This window comes from Globicephala melas, chromosome 10, assembly GCF_963455315.2.
Source record: "Globicephala melas chromosome 10, mGloMel1.2, whole genome shotgun sequence".
Taxonomy (NCBI): domain Eukaryota; kingdom Metazoa; phylum Chordata; class Mammalia; order Artiodactyla; family Delphinidae; genus Globicephala; species Globicephala melas.
Window position 1 is genome coordinate 46259092 of NC_083323.1, and position 25701 is coordinate 46284792.

The 25701-nt window shown below is 39.5% G+C and overlaps 1 protein-coding gene across 1 annotated transcript in view; it reads right to left on the reverse strand.

The window, feature by feature from the left end:
• Positions 1–1247: 1247 nt before the first annotated feature.
• The window catches only part of KCNMB4 (potassium calcium-activated channel subfamily M regulatory beta subunit 4), a 65047-nt gene continuing 40593 nt past the window's right edge, over positions 1248–25701 (reverse strand). The window contains exon 3 of the mRNA XM_030866284.2: positions 1248–1766. Within this exon, the coding sequence (XP_030722144.1) occupies positions 1598–1766 (169 nt within the window). The 3' untranslated portion in view covers positions 1248–1597. The remainder of the gene's footprint in view (positions 1767–25701) is intronic.

Here is a 25701-nt window from a genome sequence, read left to right on the forward strand (position 1 = left end):
CCAGTTTCGTGTTACTCTGTGCTTCAGAATGGTTCACTGTGTTGCTAAGACAACAGGGATGCTGCAACAGAAAACTGGGATTGAAGTCAAGGCACTGTAGCTGCCTCAAAGGATGTCATAAATAGTGTGTTCAAGGCCTTTTTCACAGTGAAATCTGTAACACTTGAATTGGAATAAAAATATCACCCAACACCCTAGTCTTCCACAGAAGACAATGGCTCACTCAATTACTTGCGTTCTAGAATTAAGAAAACACTGGTATGTGGATTAAAATCAGGAAATCATCATTCCACTAATACGTATCTTTCTTGGAATGCTGCACAAATAACTGAGGGAAGCTTGCCCTTAAATTCCAGTTTGCCTTTATTCTAATAGAAGCATGTCTGAAGGATATTAGAAGAAAGCAAAAAAGAGATTATGTTGTCAGTTTTTCCTTGACCAAAAATGTACATCTCATCTAAACAAAGGTTTGATTCCACATGGTAAATAAATAGGGTAGGTTTGATATTCACTGAGACCTGTGATTGATATTTGCAATCTGAGTTTATGAACAGATGCAAAGAAGTATGGTCTCCTCAGTGAATTTTTGATAAAGGCACAGAGAGCTCATCAGCAGAGTGATGTGAGCTGGCTTGCATCTCCAGGTGTGTCCAAGCAAATGAAACAACTGCAGCAATATTTTCGTTTTAATACTGAAAACATCCAAGGAAGGACAAAGAAAATATAATAAAATGTTTAACTGATTTTGACTATTTTTTTTCTGACCTAAAAGAAAAAAGAAATGAAAATAGCATTTAACTAAGCTGAAAAGTGTCCTTCACATCGTGTACATTCTACCTCACAGAGATAAAATCCATGAAAAATAACCTGAACAGACGAACAAAAGAGGCACAGTCCTCTTAGAGCTAGGACAGGCCTTGTTCAGAATCATCTCCCTCTCTTAAGAAATAATCTGGTGAAAAACAAAGGCGAGTGGGGAGAATGTTTTCCCAATCTTTGAGGGTTCCTTGCTGGAGAGTCACAGGAGTGACTGGAGTCTGAGTTAACAGTGCAGTTTTCCTTTTTCAAGCAGGAGTCAAAAGGTACTCTTTAATAGTGGAAACTGGGGATTACATTGTGAGGTCAAGACTTGTGCAGGAATTCCTGTCTCCAAGTAAAAGTTTAATCTAGCAAAATCAAATGAAACCCGTAAGATCCTTTTTTAAAACCCTGGTGTTCCAAGCATAAAAAAAGAAAATAGAAAAGAACACAGACAACTCTCTTTTAATATTTTTAAGTAGCATAAATCATAATGGTTTGTATTCTACACTGTACAATTATATACTATTACTTCCCGAAGAAAATTAACTTCTATTGGATTTTCTGAAACAGATACTCCTTTCAGCTTGACCCTTTAGCCATCGCTACAACACATGGAAAACAATCTATGAGGTTCCAAGCCTTCCGGTTGTGCCTGTTTCTGCTATCACTGAGGGGGAGCCTCTCAGAGACCTCTCACAGCCCCTTCCATCTCCTGCGCCAGGAAGCAGGCTCTGCAGGTAGATGTGTGCAGATGAGTGCAGCTTCTGTGCTTTGCTTCCCATAAGGCGACTCCCCTTTAAGAGAACTTGCGCTTCTTCATGGCTTCTGCCTTGACTGCCAGGCTCTTGGCACAGATGGTCAGGACCACAATGAGAACGCCCACCACAAATGTCACCAGGGGCCAGAGGAAGCAATGCAGGAGGACAATCTCATCATGCGTGCGATGCAGGAGCACATCATCTGGTCTGCAAGACAGCGGAGAATAGGAAAGAAAGAGTGGTCAACTGCCTTGGCATGACATAACTCTTCACAGCGCGGAGCTCAACTTGCTTTCTGGCCCAAAGGTCATAACCATCATTGAAAGCAAAGACTTCACACTGACTATAAATACTGTACTTTGTGCTTCAAATCCATTATGAAAAGTTCTGAGGTCTTGAATCAAGTAATTGATGCATATTATTTATAATGTGATTTACGTGTAAAATGTCAAAAGTATAGCAATCTCTTACACTATTATTTTCCTCCATTCTAAGTTGCTTAACATATTCCACTTTCTCACACATCTTTTAATGTCTGCTGAATCCGTCTGAAAATTGCTTTCGGGTTGGCACTGTCAAATAAATCCAAACCCAAATGATGTTTTGTTTTGTTTTTTACCCCTTTCACCCATTCTGCCCACTTCTCCAACCCTCCACTTCTGGCAACCACCAATCCAATCTCTGTATCTATAAGCCCAGTTGTTTGTTGTTGTTTAAATGTATTTATATATTTATATGTGATTCCACGTGTAAGTAAAATCATATGACACATCTAAGTGAAATCATATGACATTTGTCTTTCTCTGACTTACTTCACTTAGCATAATACCCTCAAGGTCCATCCATGTTGTCACAAATGGCAAGATTTTGTTCTTTTTTATGGTTGAATAATATTCCATTATATATATAATATATAATTTATATGTAAAATCACATTTTCTTTAGCCATTCATCCATTGTTGGACACAGGTTGTTGTCATGTCTTGGCTATTGTAAGTAATGCTGCAATAAACATGTGGGTACATATATCTTTTCAAATTAGTGTCTTCATTTTCTTCAGATAAATACCCAGAAGTGAAATTGTTGGATCATATGGTAGTTCTAATTTTAATTTTTTGAGGAAGCTTCATACTGTTTCCATAGTGGCTGCACCAATTTACATTCCCCGCAACAGTGCACAGAGGTTCCCTTTTCTCCACATCTTCACCAACACTATTTTTGTCGTTTTGATAATAGCCATTCTGACAGGTATGAGGTTATATCTCATTGCGGTTTTGATTTGCATTTCCCTGATGATTAGTGATGTTGAGCATTTTTTCATGTACCTGCCAAATGATCTTAATTTACAAAAATAGTCAGTTAAAGTCACTATTTGAATTTAGACAGAAAGACCTATGGTGTAGTCTTCAGGTCGACTCAGCTTCACTCTGTGAAGGTTTTTAATAACGAACAGACTAGTGAATGGTTGGATTTAATACATTTTTCCATGCTTCTGGGTAGGGTTAGCCATCATTTTAAACCACTGACCACTTTCTTGATATATTTTGCAAAGTCTTAGCAATATATCTCAATCTTATCAATGTGCGGCTTCTATTTGCAATTCCAACATTGGTCTCATTCATTCACGGGAAGTGAAGATGAGATACATTCCACAAGCCATGATCTGTCATCTTTGGCCACTAGAGAGAGATCCTGGGAATTTAGCTTTCATACAAGAGGTTTACATTTTGCAAGATATTTCCATTTCAGCCACAGGAAAGTCTGTTCCATTATGCTAGAGTAGCAATGCTTCCACCAGAAAATAAAATAATGCGGAATAGTCAGTCCAATTGCCCTCAAGAACATCAGAGGCTTTAGAGTACAAGAGCAGTGCATTTAACAGCGGAATGCATTCCTGAGGCGCTCTCACTAACCACAGCTCTCATAATTCAAGACCTATTTTCCCAGGAGACTGACAAAGAATGTTGGATATGTCTCTTCTACCTGTAATGCAGCCATCATGTAGCATTAATAAAAACGGTTTTGCAGACTGGCTTTGAAATTACGTAATCCTTGCCCTTTTTTGTGCATAATATCATTTCAAATCCTGCACATAAAGTGAGATTTTTATTGACATTTGATTTCAGTTAAAATTTGAACTAAGCGAATGCAGAGTCACTGTAACAATTAAGCAAAAATCATCCTAGCTTGCAGAAGTTACTCCTTTTTATGAATTCCTATAGCAACACATTGTCTTCAAAACTTGTGCTACCATTCATTTGTGATATATATTAATGTGCGTATCCTTTGCTTCTGTAAGACCCTTGACTTTGTCATTGCCTGTTTATTCTGCACATAGATGGTGCTAAGTAACGGCTTGCTACTAGCGAAGGGGAAACCATCCCAATTGCAGCCTTGTTAGCCATGCAAAATTTCAACAGACTTCAAGCCTTGAATGTGAAAAAGCAGAGGCCTGGGTCCAAAAATAGTCAGGGCACAATACAGTTCTAGTCATATTTTCCAGTCTTTGAAATCCCACCTGCAGCACTGCCATGGTTCTTTTTCCAGCTACGAGAGCTCACTGCTGTCAGACCCTCTACCTACATGTGCAAGGGAAGGTGAAAGCTTCTCGGCGTGACTTTCCTCCCTCCCTTCCTTCTTACCTTTATTCCTCCCTCCCTTCCTTCCTACTTTCCTTTCCCCTCTCCTCCCTCCCCTTCTTTCTTGGATTGTTCTACTCCTGCAGAATTGATTTGTACAAAGATGAACTAGATTCTTCATCAAAGGGTGAGAGTGTACAATAATGTGAATGTACTTAATACCACAGACTATATACTTATATGCGGTTAAAATGGTTTAAAAAAAGGGGGGGGTTGGCAGAGGGGACCTTGAATTTTTAACACTATTTTAATGAATTTGCATGTGATTTCTACACTAACGTGTTTTACAGCTAATTTTCTAGTAAAATGCTTCAGTGAGCATCTTCTTCTACCTTTCTTCTCCAGTCACTATTGTTGAAGCTGAATCCTTTACCACAATACAGTAGTCCCTCCCCTTATCTGTGGTTTTGCTTTCCGTGGTTTCAGTTACCTCGAGTCAACTGAGGTCTGAAAATATTACACGGAAAATTCCAGAAGTAAACAATTCATCAGTTTTAAATTGTGTGCCATTTTGAGCATCATGATGGAATCTGTTGTCGTCTGCTCCGTCCTACCCAGGATGTGAATCATCCCTTTGTCCAGCGTATCCTGTCCGTTAGTCACGTAGTAGCTGTCATGGTTATCAGATCCACCGTCATGATATTGCAGTGCTTGTGTTCAAGTCACCCTTATTTTACTTAATATTGACCCCAAAGCACAAGAGTAGTGATCCTGGCAATTCACATATCCTCTTACTGTGCCTAATTTATAAATTAAAGTTTGTCACAGGTATGTATGTATAGGAAAAATCATAGTATATATAGGGTTCGGTACTATTCATGGTTTGAAGCATCCATCCACTGGGGGTCTTGGAACATATCCCCCATCTGCAGAGAAGGGGGCACTACCGTATTGTACAACTGAGCCAGGAAAATAGCCACAGATGAGGGTGGTTGGAACCATTATACATATTTTCTGAAACACAGTTCGAAGAACATTTACTAAAAAAGAATATGAGTGAAAGGAGGAGAGAAAATAATAACTGGAAAATGGTGGACCCAGATATTTGTTTTATTTAGAAACTGCTTAGCATTCCACACTCAAAAAAGCCCTTGGGGCAAAATTCGATTTTAATGTTTCAAATGACAAAACAACATCATTCACTTGAGTTAGCCATGTTGAATTTGTAATCGCTTCAAAAGCCTTCTTTGAGGTAAAAATATTATATAAAAGTGTACATGGTTTCTTTAAAAATAACTAGTGTCTGTTTCCATTTCATACGGTTCTAAGATGCCCCACAGTCTCCTTCGATGGGAATGAAGGGTACAGAATATGCCACTTTGGCATAGGGATTATTTTGAACTGAAGGCAACTGAGAAGAAGCAGCTTCAAAGAGAGCTCTTCACACTTTCCCTATTTGCCTAAAAGCAGGACATAAATTTGTAAAGATAGTTCTCCTCCTTTCTCTTCCTGGAAGGACAGAAGTTAATCACTGGAGACAACTCTATACCCTAATAGCCCAGAGATGGCACCAGAGGAAAAACAAACTTTATTAACTCAGCACTTACCTTCCATTAGTTCCGCATATATTTACCTTCCTACAATATGCTGCCCTAGAAACTCAAGGTCCTTTTCCTTCATCTTGTCACTTCTCTAACAATCTATTGCTTTTTTTAAAAAAAAAGATGGCATAAGCCCAAGTTCTAACCACCTCTTTGAGTTGTTCATCACTGAGCGCTCTCATGTGTATGCACAGTGCACATGTTAATAAACTGCTCTGTTTTTCTCTTGTTAATCAGTCTTTTGTCAATCTAATTTACAGGGCCCAGGGCAATGAACCTAAGAGGGGTAGAAGGAAAAACAGTTTTTCCTCGCCTATAGGAAAAACTTATTTCTCTGCAGAGTAATGCTTCAGTCCATCATTCAGTCATAGGATTTACTGAGATAATCTCTAAATTGTCCTTGTGATATAATTAAAATCTGGCTCTTTCAAACTGGGACTTTAGTGCCATAATTGAAGGGAACACCCCACCTCCGCCTCAGCTTCCTGCAATTTTACCAGACAGATTTCACATGCGTTAGCAAAAATTATTTCCAAAGGGGTTTAGACTTAGAATGCAGTTTTCCATAATTCCATAATGGTGGGACTAAAGAGAAACTTTTACAAAAAGAATCACTGTTTGCAGCATTTGGCAAACTAAGATAAATGGCCTGATGAGATCTGAATAGTATGTATTAAAATCAGGATGGTGATGAGGATATAGGCAATAAGCAACAAACAAACAAACAAAAACGGATGATTACTTTGTATCTGAGGACTTCAAAGAAGTAAGCAAGAGATTTGCTTGGGGTTGTGTAGAAACACTTTTAAGCCCTGAGGAGGGATGCGTACAAACATCATAAAACAAGAGTAAGTGCTGTCTGTGGGTTCCCTTAAAAATACTTTCCTAAGGGTTGGACTTACCCTGAGCTGAGCTTTGAAAGTATATTGTGGACTTCCCTAGTGGCGCAGTGGTTAAGAATCTGCCTGCCAATGCTGGGGACACGGGTTCAAGCCCTGGTCCGGGAAGATCCCACATGCCGCAGAGCAACTAAGCCCATGCACCACAACTACTGAGCCTGCACTCTAGAGCCTGCGAGCCACAAGTACTGAGCCCGCATGCCACAACTACTGAAGGCCACGCACCTAGAGCCCCTGGTCCACAACAAGAGAAGCCACTGCAATGAGAAGCCTGTGCACTGCAACGAAGAGTAGCCCATGCTTGCTGCAACTAGAGAAACCCTGCACACAGCAACGAAGACCCAATGTAGCCAAAAATAAATAAATAAAATAAATAAATTTATTTTAAAAAAAGAAAGTATACCGTGATAACAGTAGCCAGCGTTTTTAAGTGCTTACCACCCTCCAGGTACTCTGGTAGGACATTTAATCTCTCTTGATCCTTAAAATAACCCTGTGCTGGAAGAATGTTTGTCATTTTATAATCAAAGGAACTGAGGCAAAGAGAGATTAGTTTTCCCAAGATTACACAACTTAAAATAATGATCTGAAACCCTATGAGTATGATTTTTAAACCTGTACTATTTACTCCTCAGCCAGCTTTTCTCAAATTTGAATCACCTCTGCTGTTTGCTGTAATGCAACCTCCTGGGTTTCAACCCCTAGTTCACTATATCAGAATTGGAGGTTGTGGTATCCAGAAATCCGCATTTTTGAGAAGCTCTTGGGTGACTCTAAAACATAATAAAGTTTAGTAAGCACTGTGAAAAATTCAAGTAGTTAAAAAAAATGTGCACTGCATGAAAGTGCCCTGGGATAAGACAGGAGGGCAGCAGGGGGGCTGGTAATGGGAACAGGGATAGTGGGTGGAAATACAGACCTCAATGCTAGATTTGCCCGGCGGGGGGGGCTTTGTCCTAATTGGTAAAAAGGCACCCCATAGGCTAGCAGCAGACCTAGCTATACCAGACAAGAAGACAAAGATTTGGTGTGTATCATCCTCAATATAAAAAATAGATTCCCTTTAACTTTGTCTCACCAAAGGAGATTTCTTCTACCTCACAATGCTTGTTCTGATGGCTAACAGGGAGAGGAAATGGCGACCTATTTTTTTAATGGACTGGAAAATTTCTTAAACTCATCTTAACCAGTTCGTGTAAAAATCTGAACTGCATTATAATTTATCAGTATCGCATGATGGTAATTGTACCCATCAAAAGACAAGATGATCTCCTTCAAAGATCCTATAGGAAACAGAAATCTTTCTAGATTTATTATCACAGGTACTTCTTATCTGAGCAGAGAAATTTCCTTTTCATGCTAGAAAGTAAAAATTTTGGCCCATCTCTAGCAAGACTATAATGACTTTTTTGGGCCAACCAGACCCCTCATGCTTTGTCTTATTTTCTTCACACATTTCTAATTTATTTCATCTTGCAAAATTCTGTCCATCTTTAGAGCACTCATTAAACACTTTTAGAACAGACGTGTGTCAATTATGTACATTTACACATCAGGTATACAATAAACACTGGAAAGTTTTTTAATTGTCAAGCTTTACCCATATTTCTATGAGAAAGAATATGCTGTATCATTACCAGAAATTGCACTTATGTGTTTTGATGAAATCTCATTTTAAAGTCTATAAATGCCTCGTCATTATCACAATCATAAAATAATTCTGCAGGCATAATATCAGTCCAATATGCCAGGCCTCTGGTATAGCAGTAGAGCCAAATGACATAAAAAAGGTAATGATTTCATCCTCTGAACCTTCTGAATAGGTGCTGTCTAGTCCTGCTCTAAATCTTGTTTATTATTTGTAACATGACCTACTTTTAAAAAGAATCTGAAATAGATAAAAATAAAAACAGAAAACTTAAGTACAATAAAATCCTTAAACTGACGGTAAAGAATAAGTACAATGTAATTAGGATGGGGATAATATAGAAATCCCAGGCTAAGAAAAGCTCCTACCTTAAGCATAAGTGCAACTTACCTCTGAGCATCCCAGTGCCCAAGGAAAAAAAGAACAGAGATGAGTTACACAGCTGCCATATTAAAAACGGGACGCATGCCAATTCACCAGATCGAACTTTTTGCTAGGGCTAAACTCCATAAATTAGGTTGTATGTGTGTTTACATAAAGCAATCTGTATAACACATTTAAAGGCCCTTAATAGCAGTTTTACAAAGCTGGTTAATGAAACCATGTGAGGGGTTCTCAAATACTGATTCCAAGGTCTCAGTTCTATTGAGGTTTTAAATAAGTTTTCAGGCAAGGCTGACGATTACTCACATCTGGGAATACCTGACCTAAACAATGCTTTTTATTTTTTTCCCAGCTTTACTGAGCTACAATTGATATACAACAAACTGCATGCACTTAAAGTATACAATTTGATGAGTTTGACACATGTATACACTTGTGAAACCATCATCATAATGAAGACGGTAAACATGTCCATCACCGCAAAAGTTTCTTTGTACTCCCTTGTAATCCCTCTCTGTCACTCATGCCCGCAACCCTACCAACAATGCTTTTTAAATATCAAATGTATCAGCCCAGTTTTTCACAATAACTGAAGAGCAAATGGTTCAAGACTAAAATCACTGAGGAGCAGTCTCTGTTATTTGTTGAAAGAAGAGTCTTCTGTCAGGTTAGATTCTGATGTGGAAGTGACAAAATGATACCTCACGCAGATAATTTTGTCTGCCTGGAGTCGGGCTTCAGACAGCTCTTGAAAGTTTTCAGCAAGACTCTATGCTACGCACTTTCTAGAAGGAGACTGAATTAAAATGCACCCCATGAAGAAACTGATTGGATCTACTGTCACGGTTTTTAAAAGATTTTTCTTCTACCGACAGATGCTGAAGATTAGCTGATAAAAACATTGAATTTGGTTTTGGCATAATTGAGCTGTCCTTACTGAGAGTAATTAACTAATGTTTCTGTTTAGTTGCTGTTTGAAGCAATCATAAGAACTTGCCAAGAGAGGAGAAAAGAATGTTTACCTTCTTATAGGATCACAGGAAGGCACCTAACAGCTAATCTAGTTATCAAGTTATTTCTATAAATTACAGTAGGAACCAGAGACCAGAACACAGAGACCCTTTGCAGTATTCTTTATGGTGATTTGCTCTATGGTGAGCCCATTTCTGTCCATGTGACTCCAACAATGATATTGTGATAAGGGCTTTTAAAAGCTTGGGAGGTACTCTATCAACACCATGGCTTTGCCCCATAGATGGCCCATATCTGTGGATGAAAGGCTGATTATAGGTCTATAAATGTTATAAACATCCTTACATTTTCTTAACTATTTTCTCCAATTAGGTGAACTCAGAGTAGTAATGTTTAATTGTAGAAGAGTTGTTCCTAAAGCTTGCCTGTTCTTCGTGGAGGAAATTAAATCGAGCCCCAAACTTGCAGTTTCCAGAAAGAGAAATTTGCATTGAGCAAAACCGGCAGGTATGATATTTGGAGCAATAAAGGGTTAAATTAATTATAAATAGGAAAGATTATACTTTAAGTCCACCCTGATGGAAAGTTCTAAGTCTTGGAAGTGTAGGACAGTATGTCAGAACATGAACTTGAGTTAGATGAACCTGGGTTTAAATATGGGCTTTACAATTTGCTAACTACATGATCTAAAGAAAAGTATTTAATCCCTGAGTCCTAATCTTTCATCTGTAAAATGGGGATAATAATACCTACGTTATAGGGTTCTCCTGAGGAGTAAATGAGATAATGCATGCGAGGTGTGTAGGCAGATGGCTGCCTAATAGTGAGTATTCAATATTCCATAAGGAGTGGTAATGTTGATGACTGTCATTACAAATTTGGGGCTCACAACTCAGAAAATGATGTTAAAATGTTGGCAGTAACATATCTCCTACAAATGTCTTCTTCAGTCTAAGACTGCCAGGCTGAAGTGATAGGAAATTCTTTTGATCAAATTAAAGTTCCTTTTGGTATAGATATCCTCATTCCCCTCAGCCTCCTTTGCCCCTTGTAGCCATAACAGTGGCTAACAGTGTAACAGTGTTAAGAAAGAGAATAGGTTTAACAAGCTAACGATTACAGTTGCCCCCGAACAAGTTGGGGGTTAGGGGGACCGGACCGATCTCCACACAGTCAAAAATCTGCATATAACTTTACAGTTAGCCATTCGTATCCCAAGTTCTGCATTAATGGATTCAACCAACCTCAATATTATGGTACCATCGTATTTAACGAAGAAAAGCCCATGTATAAGTGGACCTGTGCAGTTCAAACATGTGTTGTTTAAGGGTCAACTGTACTTTCAATTCTAACATATGCACCTCGGATAGAGACAAGCAAGGGAAAAAAATCAATAACACTAGTCCCTTGGCTAGGAACACAAGTATCCCCTAAATTTATCCCAAGCCATCATTTAACAACATTAAATTATTATAGTGGTTGGGCTTATTTAGCAAACATTTTCCTACTGATTAGGACGGTTGTCTCTACAGATGCAGCCCAGACAAGCAGCTGTCTCAACCCAGCTCTTCTAAAGCAGAGGCCTGGGAAAACCATGGCAGCTTTGTGCTCCCAGAGTAAAAAACTTCTTTTAAGTTCTTATCCACACTGTGTAGTAATTATTTTCTATACATCTGTCTGCTTCCCCAGCCTGAGTCTAAGAACCCAGAGGTAATGGGCCCATTACGGATAATCCCTGCCTGAGAAAATCTCTCCTGAGTTTTCAGGAAAAAAAGAGGGATTATTGCCAAGACCTGAAAACCAGGAGTATGCTTATGACTTTTTGTCTTTAAAAAAGGCAAATCAATGAAACAATTTTATCCTAGATTTGGCTTGGCATAATTATAAATCCTGTTTTTGTTCCATTAAAAAAATGGAAAAAAATTTTAAACTATCTAGATAGTCTCTAAGGCAGACCTAAGACTGCATTAAATTTGCATGAAATCCTTTCCTCTTCCACCCACCTCTGTGAGCTGCTCAGGAAGAGTCACCTGTATCCGTGACTGTGACTGCTGGAGAGCATGACTTTCAGCTCCCTGGCGGCATCAAAGAAGAGGAGGATTTTGTAAAGTGGATGACTGTTTTGACCCAGCAATTCCTCTGAGTTTTTCTTAAGAAAAGCTGTTCTTCAGGGTAATTTGGTTTGTGGGTCTCTGAGTTACGAGGTAAGTTACTTATTTCACATAGGGTTGTAAGTGTGTTCTGGGCAAAATGTTTAAATTTAAGGTTTAAACAGAAATAAACTAGAGAAAAGAAGACATCTACATTCTATTTGAGACAGATTATTCCATAATAGTTCTTACCTTGTGTACCCTACTTAGTTTTTAAAGTGAAAATCTAATACCATTTTAAATCAGTGGGAAAGATGGGTTGTTCAATAAATTGTGCTGGGACAATACTGATCATTTGGGGGAAAAGCATTCATTCCCCATCTTATTCTTTCCACCAAAGAAAAAAAAGGAAAAAATCCAGATGGATCAGAAACTTAATTGTAAAAAACAAACTGTGAATGTTCTAGAAGAACAACTGAATGTTTAAAAATAACCTTGGGGGTCTTCCCTGGTGGCGCAGTGGTTGAGAGTCTGCCTGCTGATGCAGGCGACACGGGTTCTTGCCCCGGTCCGGGAAGATCCCACATGCCGCGAAGCGGCTAGGCCCATGAGCCATGGCCGTTGAGCCTGCGCGTCCGGAGCCTGTGCTCCGCAAAGGGAGAGGCCACAACAGTGGGAGGCCCGCGTACCGCAAAAAAAACAAAACAAAACAAAACCTTGGAATGAGAAAAAAAAAGGTCTCTGTAATGGGGTTTTTTGATATAAGTATGTCCCAAATATTATACTGGACTTACTTATACTAAGAAATTATTCATTGTTTATCAGAAATTAAAGTTTAACTGGGTTTCTTGTATTTTAGTTTGCTAAATTTAGCAACCCTAATTTCTAAGACATGAAATGTAGAAACTATTAAGAAAATATGGATGATCCAATTATAGAAATGTATACATTTTTGTATAGCCCAAAAAACTCCACAAAGACCCATAGGCAAAAATAAAAACAAACAGCTAATATTCATATGAAAAGATACTCCATTCTTTTCTTTAATAAAAGAAGAGCAAGGTAGTGTCAGTAGTCAAGATGGTGGAGTAGGAAGAACCTGAACTCACCTCCTCCCAAAAGAACACCAAAATTACAACTATTTACAGAGCAACAATCTATGAGAACAACTTAAAGACTAGCATAAAACTTTTTCCATAACTAAAGATATAAAGAAGGAACCATGGGACTTCCCTGGTGGCACAGTGGTTAAGAATTCGCCTGCCAATGCAAGAGACACGGGTTCAATTCCTAGTCCGGGAAGACCCCACATGCCACAGAGCAACTAAGCCCATGGGCCACAACTACTGAGCTTGCGCTCTAGAGCCCACGAGCCACAACTTACTGAGCCCGTGTGCCACAACTGCTGAAGCCCGCATGCCTAGAGCCTGTGCTCCACAACAAAAGAAGCCACCGCAATGAGAAGCCTGCTCACTGCAACGAAGAGTAGCTCATGCTTGCTGCAACTAGAGAAAGCCCACGTGCAGCAACGAAGACCCAAAGTAGCCAATAAATAAATAAAATTAAAAAGAAAAAAAAGAAGGAACCACAAGATGGGTAGGAGGGATGGAGATGATGTATAGTCAAAATCCTTACCCTCAGGTAGATGACCCACAAACAGGAAGATAATCACAGTTGCAGAGGTTCTTCCCAAAGAGTGAGAGGTCTGAGCACCACATTGAGCTCCCCAGCTTGGGGGTCCTGCACTGAGAAGACAAGCCTCCAGAATGTCTCGCATTGAAGACCAGCGGGACTTGAGTACAGGAGAGTTGGTGCAACACAGGAAACATAGACTCTGTGCTTAAAGGGTGCACATGAAATATCATTTGCTCTGAGTGCCAACAAAGATGCAGTAATTTGAATGCAGCCTGGGAAAACCCATTTGTTGGTCATGGAGAGCCTCCTGGAGAGGAAGGAGGTAACTGGGACTCCCCCTGGGGACACAGACACTGGCAGGAGCCATTTTGGGGGGTTTGTTCTACCATGAGGACATTGGTGCTGGCAAGTGCCATTCTGGAGTCCTCTTTCTAGCCTATTAGTGCTAGGGGAGTACGTGCCCACCAGCAGGCCAGCACAAGCCCTGGGTCCTCCTGGGCAGGCTAACAGCCATCTTACAAAGGCAGGGTCTGGCAGCCAATTGTGCTGGGGCTAGGCCCACCTACCAGTACATCCACAGTAGTTGGCCTGTCACAACAGAAGGGTGCATGCAGCCCACATAGAGGGCACCCATAGAGTAAATAGGTCCAGTGACAAGAGGGCAGTGTGCTATTGGACCTCATAGGATGTCTCTTACATAATACCATTTTTCCAAGATCAGGAAACAACTAACCTACCTAAAACATAGACATAAACACAGAGAATTAGGTAAAATGAGGCAACAGAGGAATATGTTCCAAATGCAGGAACAAGACATAACCTCAGAAAAAAAAAAAAAACTTTAAAAAGCGGCAAAAGCAAGCTACCAAATAAAGAGTTAAAGGTAATGATCATGAGATCAATAAACTCAAGAGAAGAATGGATGAACACAGCGAGAATTTTAACAAAGGGTTAGAAAACATAAAGAACCAAACAAAGCTGAAGAATACAATAGCTGAAAGAAAAAATACACTAGAAGGAATCAGCAATAGATGATGCAGAGGAACAGATCAGTGACCTGGAAGACAGAGTAGTAAAAATCACCCAAGCTGAACAGAAAAAAGAAAAAAGGATTTTAAAAAATGAGGCTAGTTTAAGGGACTTCTGAGACAACATCAAGCATACTAACATTTGCATTATAGGGGTCCCAGAAGGAGAAGAGAGAGAGAAAGGGGCAGAGCATTTATTTGAAGAAATAATAGCTGAAAACGTCCTTAACCTATCAAAGGAAACAGATATCCAAGTCCAGGAAGCACAGAGAGTCCTGAACAAGATGAATCCAAAGAAGTCCACACTGAGAGACACTGTAATTAAAATGGCAAAAAGGCAACTCTCCCACACCATATACAAAAATGAACTTAAAATGTATGAAAGACTTAAATGTAAGGCCCAAAACCTTAAAACTCCTAGAAGAAAACATAGGCAGTACGCTCTTTGACATCGACCTTAGCAGTACTTTGTTTGGATACTCAGGCAAGGGAAACGAAAGCAAAACTAAACAAATGGGACTACATCAAACTAAAAAGCTTTTGCACAACAAAACAAAAGACAGCCTACTGAATGGGAGAAGATATTTGTTAATAGTACATCTGACAAGGGGTTAATATCCAAAATATACAAAGAACTCATATAACTCAACATCAAAAGAACAAACAGCCTGATTTAAAAATGGGCAGAGGACCTGAATAGACATTTTTCCAAAGATGACACACAGATGGCCAACAGGCACATGAAAAGATGCTCAATATCACTAATCATCAGGGAAATGCAAACCAAAACCACAACGAGATACGGCCTGGTAAACCCAAGTAAGTATTTCCCTGAGTTCTGTGAGCCACTCCAGCAAATCAAACCTGAGGAGGGGGTCATGAGAACCTCCCATCTGTAGCCAAGTCAGACAGAAATTGTGGGTAACCTGGGGACCTACTGCTTGTAGTTGGGATCTGAAGTGGGGTGGGAGCAATCTTATGAGACAAAACCCTTAACCTGTGGGCTTGAGCCCTATCTCCAGGTATATAGTGTCAGAATTGAGTTAAATTGTAGGACACCTAGATGGTATCGTGGAGAACTGCTTGGTGTGGGGAAAAACCCACACACACTTGGTTACCAGAAGTGAAGTGTTTTGTTTGAGGAATAAAGGAGACACACAAGAAGGAGACTGAACTGAGATTTTCCATTAAAGCCTCAAACCAAGTACATATTCACGTTTCCAAACTTGGAGAATTGAATTTGTCAATCCATAGAACGGAACAACACAGAACTGAAATCTTTAGAAATTTGTGGCAATTTTAAAGCTTAGAATTGAAGAAAGGCTCATAGACATTCATTGTAAAAGATAATTACACTTAATACTATCTACAAATTACTACCAGTATGTTTCCTATTGCTGCTCTAACAAATTTAACAGCTTAAAACAATGCAAATTTATTCTCTTATTGTTGTGCAGGTTAGAAGTCTGAACTCTGATACACTGTGCTAAAATGAAGGTGTTAGCAGGGTTGTTCCTTATTAGAGGCTGTAGGGGAGAAACTGTTTCCTTGCCTTTTCCAGCTTCTAGAGGTTCTCTGCATTCCTTGGTTCCTGGCCCCTTCTCTGAATCATTCCAATCTCTTGCTTCCATTGTCATATCTTATGCTACTCCTCAGATCTACTATCTCCTTCTTTAGACCCATACATTGAGGGCCTACCCAGATAATCCAGGATAAGCCTTTCATCTCAAGATCCTTAAACACATCTGCAAAGTCCCTTTTGCCATACAAGGTAACATAAGGTAACAAGGTAAGGTACCAAAAATACATGGGGATTAGAATGTGGACATCTTTGGGAACCATTATTTAGACAACCACACTGCCACGTGCCGCTATCCTATAATCAGTTCCTTACTAACGCAAGTTTTCTATCCCTTTCCCCAGTCAGTCATTCAGAATTAAATCATCAACAAAAGCAACTAAAAAAACCCCCAAAAAACTAGAAAATAAACTCTTTTCTAATGTCCTAACTTGAGTTATAAAAAATATTTACTTTTTCATTCTTTTTTCAATTTTTGCTCTTTTATGACAAAGGCATTTACATACAAACACACCTGCCTGAAGGTAATACAAAACAGTTCTCTTCCCTTCATCCACACCACTTTCCTACATTGTGCTTTCTCCTACTTAGAGTTCCACCACATCCCCCAATACCCACTGCTCCTAACCACATCATTAACAGAACTCCGAAAATTTTAAAACAATCCTCCATTCTAATCCTCCCTAAGGAACTGTCTCCTTATTTTCTATAAAATTTCTTTTGTCTTCGTAATACATCTTTGCTATTTCCTTTTCAACTTTACTCCTTATCAAATGTGTCCAAAGATTCTTGATTGTTCTTTACTCCATCTTTCACGAAACGATATGGCACTAGTAATTCTCCATATTAATTTTAACCACAAGCTTACACCACATCATGAATTTGACCTTCCTGAACTGTTTTCCCCTTTATCTTTCCTTCAAAAATCTTTTTAAAACTCTGAATTTAAAAACTGAGGTAGAATTTCTACACAGGGAAATTCAGAGGTAGTAAGTGTATAGTTTGATAGTGTCATTTTAATACTGTTGATTTCTGATCCTTTTACCTCTAGTTTATAAAAAAAATAAGTTTTATAATTTCTATCCAACCCCTTCTACTATTCACAAATGTGCATGCTTCCATACCATTCTTTCTCTCATATTTAATGATTTAATCTCATATTAAATCAGATCTTAACCAGAAATGTGGACATTTAAGGGTGGGCCATTATGTTCCCAAAGGAAGTCTCTCAGAGCCCGTCTTCCACCTCAGCAATGCTAACTCCTGGAGAAACAGCCTCAGAAATTAGAAATGTTGGTTTATGATGCTAATGCTCAAAATGCCCTTTGGCTTTTCAGTTCCTTAGAGGAACTAATTCTTAAACATCAAAAGATGCTTGCTGTGATCTAGCATGTCTGAGAATTCAGTGATGCAAACGGAACTTCCTAACAAGCCAGGGGCTGGGAGGGACGGAAAACAACAGTACTGATTAACCAGGACATCCCAATATTCCCCTTGCTGATTAAGATAAGATAATGGGGTCCCTGAGTCACTTTGTGAAGTCAATACCAAAGCAGAAGGAGAAGCTCTCTTTACAGAAAAGGCTGCAAACCCTGAAAAAAATAATCACTGAGAGAAGTTATTAAGTGCCTTTTTCTCAAAATTTCCACAAACAGGGTAGAGGTTCCCCTTTGAAATTAAATAAGATGGTAGCCACAGGCTTACAGTTGAGCTGGTGTCTTCCAAGTTGTCTAATATCGTGATTCTGAGATCCCATGATTCAAATCTACTCCATTGTTTCAGGTGAAGGAAGACCTGGGATGCACCTAGCATAGTAACTGCACACATAGAAAAGGACTCTTTTGAAAGATCACTTTAATAGCCACATTTTGTATCATTTCCCTAAGCTGAATCATGTTCTCATCCCTCTCTCCAGGCAAAGAGGACATGGAAAAGTAGCAGGAGATATAATCACAGATCACACACTTGCAACGTGGGTGTGAGAAACCGTTTCCAGGGAGAAGATGACAAACATACTGATGCACCCGAAATATGCATATGAGCAGGGATTCCATTGGGCATTTGTAAGGCTGGCAAGAGCTTCAGAATTTGGTTCTCAAGGAAATGAGGCGGGTAAGGAATCCCCCCAAATGTCAATGTATCTTCTTACCATCTGAACAATGCTAGGCATATTGTATACGGTTGGAATGTGGCATTTAAAGGGAGGTGAAGAAACATTTCCCCCATGATTTTTTATATAAAATCAAGATGACAGGAGTTCCTTAACTAGCAAAATTGAAGGAGGGGCAGAGCAATGAGGGCTTACCCACCCACCCATGGTTCGAATGCAAATGCCCCCCCACAAAGAACAGTGATCTCAGTGGGTCTGCCCAACTCAACAAAGCCTGGAATTGTTGAGCATGACACTGTGCTAAGCTCGAAATGAGAGCTCAGTAAATGTCAGTGGAATAAGAAAGGAATGAAAATCCAGCAAACACAGAGTTTCAGTTAAGCAGATCTGGGGGGGCAGGGGAGGTGGGAGTGGGGGCAGGATCCTAGACTTCATGGGCGTTCTTTGAAGGGCCACATGTATTTGTTTGGGATCGTAAATACCATAGATGCAGTTGCATAAACAGTCATGTGTATTTGCTTGTGTTTTCACCGACTGTGCCAACTATTTTCAGATAATTTCCAAGAGAAAGCGATCGTGTTTACTATGCTTTTTGTCATTACAACATTTCTTTTCTTCCCTTCCTGCTTGGTTATTTAAAAATCGATCTCTAGCCTGTCCAACCAACCCATGTGTGTGTAACTACTGCCACTGATGGTTCCTGTTCCTTCGACTCACCTGCCCCAGCCCTGCTTGGGTGCTTTACCTCCCCGCGAAGACTTCCAACACTGCTGTTCCTACCCATGGCACTGTTTCGGACCTAGCATGCTAGGAAATGCTGCCAGCACCTGGTAAAGCCAATACCAGAGTGCCCAAGCAGGTGAGAGACATTCTAGTTTTTCCAGACCTCTGAAAAAGATCCTTAGCTCGTTCCACAACTTAATCTCAGGAAATCACTATTAATGTCTGATTAGGTGAAGTTCAATTTCCCTGTGATTAGATCCTCAATGAAGAAAAATCAGCCAGTCACCACAATTTCTTCTCCTATCTATACCTCTCCCATCAGCATGGCTCCATTATTTTGGCAGCTCTGAAGAGAGGATCTGAAAATGTATCCTGGGTGGGGAAAACGTGAATTGCATAGCTTTTTTGATTATTATGAAAGCTCGAAGGAAACAGGGCTACTTCTAACATAATTTTGTCATTCTAGACATTTCCCAATTGTTAAAAACGCATCTCATTAAAATGTATTACTCACCAAGCAGTTATTTTTTTAATTAAATAATTAGCAGAGTATACATATTTTGCTGCTGCATGTAGGAAGATAGAAACAGGTTAGCATTTCTATCAAGGCTAGCAATGAACCCTTCAACCTAACCCCTAAATTATACAGTGAAGTGTACATGAATAATAGCTTTACGTTCTGTTTTGTTATAGTCTATAATGTAGTTATTTCTCTTGGTAAAAGTACACTGAGCGAATATTGAAGTACTTCAGTCCGGTAAGATTAGCTAAATTAATTGTCAAGCTCTTTTCCTAACTGATAAATTGCTTATATGTATATGTTTGGAGAACAAAAGTTTTATAGAGAAATGTGCATAACAATGAAAGTGATGACTTATGGTACAATAATAGAATTTTTTAAACTTGAGTAATTAAAAAGACCCCATCAGTCAATCATAAAGCTTCTCTTGGCTGTGCCAGTAACTTAACTTTACACTGGTAGCATGTGATATTCAAAATTCAAGAAAATACACATACATAGCCATCAGACTGTTGGACTAAACATGATGAAGAGTTTGAAAATCACTAAAAAAATTTTGGCACAAGTATTCCTAGGGAAATCTGTTTTCCTCTGATGCGAGACTAATATTGATGTCCCAGAGAGGGGCCACTCCTTTAACCAGAGTCCCACAGTGATAAAGCACAGGGCAAAGCTGCACATGACCCAAGACAGACAGGTACGGTAAGCAGGAAATAAACTCTCATTGTTATGAGCTACTGAGATTTTCAGGTTGTTATCCCAGCACAATGTGGCCGAAGCTGACTGAATCACACAGATATAGGGTGGGGAATCCTACAGTTTCACCAAGTGAAATGGTCACAACCAGTCCTCTCTTAATCTAAAGCACAAAAACAGTCTGCAGGTGCACATCTGAGTATTTTAAAAGACTTTCTTGGTACTCAGTTCCCTTCCATTCAGCCATTCAACAACACTTGCAGCACCTACAGTGTGGCAGGCACCAGGGCGGTGCTGGTGTGTTGGTTCTCACGAGCCAGCTTGGTAAGCTTGCAGGCAGAACACTGTCTGCTCCTATCTGTATTCCCATCACCCGGCACAATGCCAGGCACTTGCCCCAGGTGCTCTGTAAATGTTTGTTGTTTGTTTACTGTTGAGATACATTTCAAAATGCATTTGTACAAATGAAGAGGCAATACAAGAGAAGTACTTCTGTGTGCCTGGGGAAATAAAAAGGAAATATCTTTTGAGCAAACATGAAAGAAGAGGATTATAGAGTCCAAGTTTCTTGGGAGAAGACATAGCACATACAAATGCACAAGTCCCTTCATCTGTCATTTCAGATTATTTTGCCACCAATGGTACAATTACAGAATGTTATAGCTGCAATCTCATTGATCAGATTTCATAGAGTCCCTGATGTTATCCGATCCCAGTACGGCCTGGAATCCTGGCTGATGTCAGCAGCAGTACAAGCAGAGTGCTTGAGAGCCTGGGCTATGGAGGCAGAATGCACAGGTTTGAATCCTGCTTATGCTACTTGTCAGCTGTGTGATCTGTGCAACTTGTTTAACCTCTCTGTGCTTCATTCCCTTATGTATAAAATGAGAATTATGACAATAATGCCTTGCAAGGATATTGTGCAGATTTAATGAGATTCAATGTATAAAGCACTGTTTCTGGAACAGAGTAAGCATGGTATGAAGGCATTGGCTATTATTGGATAAGGCCAGAGGAAGATTACCAGGGAAGTAGTCAAGTCTCTGCCTATGAATCAGTCCTTTCCAGAATTTTTATCAATAATTTAGATAAGGAGATTAAAGTCATTTTGACTTGCAATTAGGATAACATTTTACAATGGAAAAAATAACAAATATGATGCGTGCCAGAATCAAGATTCAAAGTAATCATGAGAATGGAACAATCATTAAAAAAGTAACAGTATGTATTTATATAGGGATACATTTTAAATTCTTTCATTTAAATCCAGAACATCATTCTCACAGTGAAATGTTAGAAATGGGGAGAGGGGCAGACTTTAAGAGTACCATGTATAGGGACTTCCCTGGTGGTCCAGTGGCTAAGACTCCACGCTCCTAATGCAGGGGGCCCGGGTTCGACCCTCGATCTCAGAACTAGATCCCACATGCATGCTGCAACGAGGAGTTCACATGCCAGAACTAAGAGTCCATGTGCCGCAACTAAGAAGTCCACATGCTGTAACGAAGATCCCACGTGCTGCAACTAAGACCTGGTGCAGCCAAAATAAGTAAGTAAATTTAAAAAGAAGAAGAAGAAGAAGAAGAGCATCACAAGCAGTGAGAACAAGTCTATTCCCAACTGCAATGGCAGCAGTGGACTGGAGGACACCTTTGGTTTGAGGGTCAAGGACTTGGGTTCAGATACTTACTCTGCTCCTCCCTGGTCATGTGACCTTAAAGGCTGTTTGTTCTTCTGTAAAATTCAGATAATATGGTCTACCTTCCTATAGGGCTAACCAAGATGAAGTTTTTCTATTTTTATTGTGGTTAAAAAAAAATATATATATATATATATATATATATGTACACACACACACACACACAATAAAATTTGCCATTTTAAGTATACAATTTAGTGGCGTTAATTAAATTGACAATGTTGTGCAACCAGCACCATTATGTTTCCAAAACTTTTCCATCACCCCAAATGGAAGCTATGTAACCATTAAGCAATGACTCCCCTTTCCCTCTTCCCCCAGTCCCTGATAACCTCTAATCTACCTCCATCTCTATGAATGTGCCTATTCTAGGTATTTCCTCAGATGAATTACTGACAACCAAAAATGTTTGGAAATGGAGTAGGATGCTTCAGGAGAAATGACATCCATTGTCACCAAAGTTGTTAAAGTAGAGGATGGAAGATACTTTCAAAAAACGTGGCAGGAGGGCTTCCCTGGTGGCGCAGTGGTTGAGAGTCCGCCTGCCGATGCAGGAGACACGGGTTCGTGCCCCGGTCTGGGAAGATCCTGCATGCCGCGGAGCGCCTGGGCCTGTGAGCCATGGCCGCTGAGCCTGCGCGTCCGGAGCCTGTGCCCCGCAACGGGAGAGGCCACAACAGTGAGAGGCCCGCATACCGCAAAAAAAAAAAAAAAAAAAAAAGTGGCAGGGGATTTCCCTGGTGGTGCAGTGGTTAAGAATCCGCCTGCCAAGGCAGGGGACAAGGGTTCGAGCCCTGCTGGGAAGATCTCACATGCCGCGGAGCAACTAAGCCCGTGCACCACAACTACTGAGGCTGCGCTCTAGAGCCCACAAGCCACAACTACTGAGCCCACGTGCCTAGAGACCATGCTCCACAACAAGAGAAGCCACCGCAATGAGAAGCCCGCGCACTGCAATGAAGAGTAGCCCCCGCTCGCCGCAACTAGAGAAAGCCCACGAGCAGCAACGAAGACCCAACGCAGCCAAAAATAAATAAATAAATAAAATAAATTTATTAAAAAAAAAAAAAGTGGCAGGGATTCACTTCAGGTTGGAATAAATGACTAGAAGATGTCTCCCAGATTTGATACCCTCTACATGTGTTAGAGGCTAATTCTGGCCCCATTTTATCCAAGATGAAACTGAGGCAAGAGCTCTTCAGTAAGTAGACCAAGGTCACACAACAAGTCAGGAAGAGAGCTATGGATAGAACTCAAGTCTCCTGACGCACAGCCCTGTCCTGCATTCCACCATCTGACGGTGCTGCACTCTGTGACCTACTTGTCCTACAGCTCCTGTAGTTTTCCTCCCAAATACCCTCGCAGCTTTGTTTAATAGCTACATAAACTATCCTAAGTGAAAAGTGATTTAATAACATAAAATTCTTAACTTTACTGCCGCAATGATGAAAGCTGTTAGAAGGTGAATTTGCAAGCATAAAAACACTTTGAATAACCATCAGAAAACAGACTCTCAAATTTACATCCTAAGTAACGTACAGCCATTTTGGTGTCAGACTTTGAAAGAACACTGAAGTGAATTCCATACATATTCTACAGCATACTGGAGAGGGCACAGCCATCACTGCTTTTTTTTTTTTTTTTTTTTTTAAAGTACAGGTTTTGAGACCAGCGAGAGCTTTCAATTCTGATGTAATCTTTCTTAATATGGAACCAGACACAAATGTATACAGAAAAGACTCAATTTTGGTAAAATTCCAGATTCACTGTTTTCTTTTTTAAGACTCAAGATATATCATTGGACTTAATGCCTAAAAAGAAAACCAACATATTCCTTTAAAAATCAACTATAGAACCAGTCTCTTATTTAATGAAAGATTATAAGAAATATTTTTCAGAGTAAACAGAAAACAAAAGTAAAAAGCTCTATTAAAAATTAAATTTTTATCAAATAACAAGTCTAGTATTTAGTAATTCATTCAAAGGTCAATAAAATTTCCCTATGGAATTTATTCAAAATATCACTTCCCATATTTATATGCACATTTTCCCCCATTTGTATCCTAAGAGGTCTGCAAGTAAAGATGAGGTTTTTTCTTTAGTAATTTGTCTTATAAAAAAATAAAAGGAAAGCTTAGGGCTTCCCTGGTGGCGCAGTGGTTGAGAGTCCGCCTGCCGATGCAGGGGACACGGGTTCGTGCCCTGGTCCGGGAAGATCCCACATACTGCGGAGCGGCTGGGCCCGTGAGCCATGGCCGCTGAGCCTGCGCGTCCGGAGCCTGTGCTCCGCAACGGGAGAGGCCACAACAGTGAGAGGCCCGCGTACCGCCAAAAAGAAAAAAAAAAAAAAAAAAAAAAAGAAAAGCTTAGAAGCCAATGGAACAATTAAATTCAACCTATAAGTATATTAAAAGAAATCTGGTTTTAGAGCTTCATAAGTCAAAAACAAATGCAAAGACATAGCCAAAATCAATTACAATTGACCAATCATTTTTCACTGTATTGGTTACAAATGTATTCAGAGACATGTATATAAACATGTAAGTACAATCTCACTTACCTGCTTAATCTCACTTCTGTACAATCTCATGTCCATTCCCTCCTTCCCTTCTCCACTAATTCTGCCTTTGCCCAAGCTCTTTTCATCCCTTGTTTAGACTGATGTGATACTTTTCAATTTGTTTAACCTTCCTCAATTTTTGGCTTATATCCAGTCTGTCTTCCATGCAGCCACAAGACTGGTCTCCCTCAAGTACAAATGTGACTTGCTACTCCAGTGCACACTGAATAAAGTCTAAAACCTTAGCATGCCATAAGAGCACAGTATTATCTCATTCAACCTCTGCCGGTTCATCTATCACTTTTCCCCTAAATGCACTCTCCAAGAATACGTAGCTCCTTACATTTCTTTCAGTTGCCTATAACATTCCAAATATTAATGCCTTATTTTCCCTGAAATCCCCTTCCCTAGCCTTCATTTATCTGGGAAATTTCTACTCATTAAAACAAAACAAAACAAAACAACAACAACAGCTCAAACTTTTCTCTATCAAGGCTTTTCTCTCTCCACTCCTTATCTCCATTCAAGTAGGTCCAGGCACTATACTGTGTGTGTGTGTGTGTGTGTGTGTGTGTGTGTGTGTGTGTGTAATTATGGCACTTACTAAGTTACATTCCAATTGTTTATTTACATGTTGGTCTTTCATAGTAGTCAGTGAGTTCCTTGAAGACAGAAACCAAGTCTTATTATCTTTGATCTTTGATCACTGTTGTTTGGTATAAGACAGGTGATTAATAAATGCTTGTTGAATAAATGAAAGAGTAAATGACTGAAATGGTGGTAATTTTATGGATGAAATCTAGGACACAGAAAAGGATAACACATGACAGAAGACTGATAATATATTTGTGGTAGGAAGCTTCTGCAGCCCCTAAAACAGTATTATTTATTTCAAGGAGAGGAGCTAGGTATTCACATAAGTGAATTTTCCAAATAATTGAAGTTTAACCTTTCAAGTTGAATAAAAACTAATACAAATATTAAAATATAATTGGTAACATCTTTCTAAAAATGCATTACACATTTCCTTGCCTTTTAAGGAGAGTACATTGAACCAAATTTAACTTTTTTGATGACTCAGTGTCATCATTATGAAACTCAGTTACTGTTGAGGTAGGAGGACTGTCTGCTCCTCCACTAAATGGCTCCAGACTGTTAACCATTTGGTTCTTTGCTAATCTTCTTTCTCTCTCAACATTAGGATTTGATCTAGTGTCTTAAGCTGTTGTAATTGTACAAGCCTTCAGAATCAGGGAATCACAAAATCGTAAAACTTGAGAACTTAGAGGACTCTTAGAGATCATTTAATCTATCAATCTATCAAATTTTGTAGATATGAAAACTAAGCCCTAAGTAAGTGAGAGTTCCTTCTCTGATTGCTTTTAACCTTCTATTTTAATGGCTTTCAAACTGTGTTCT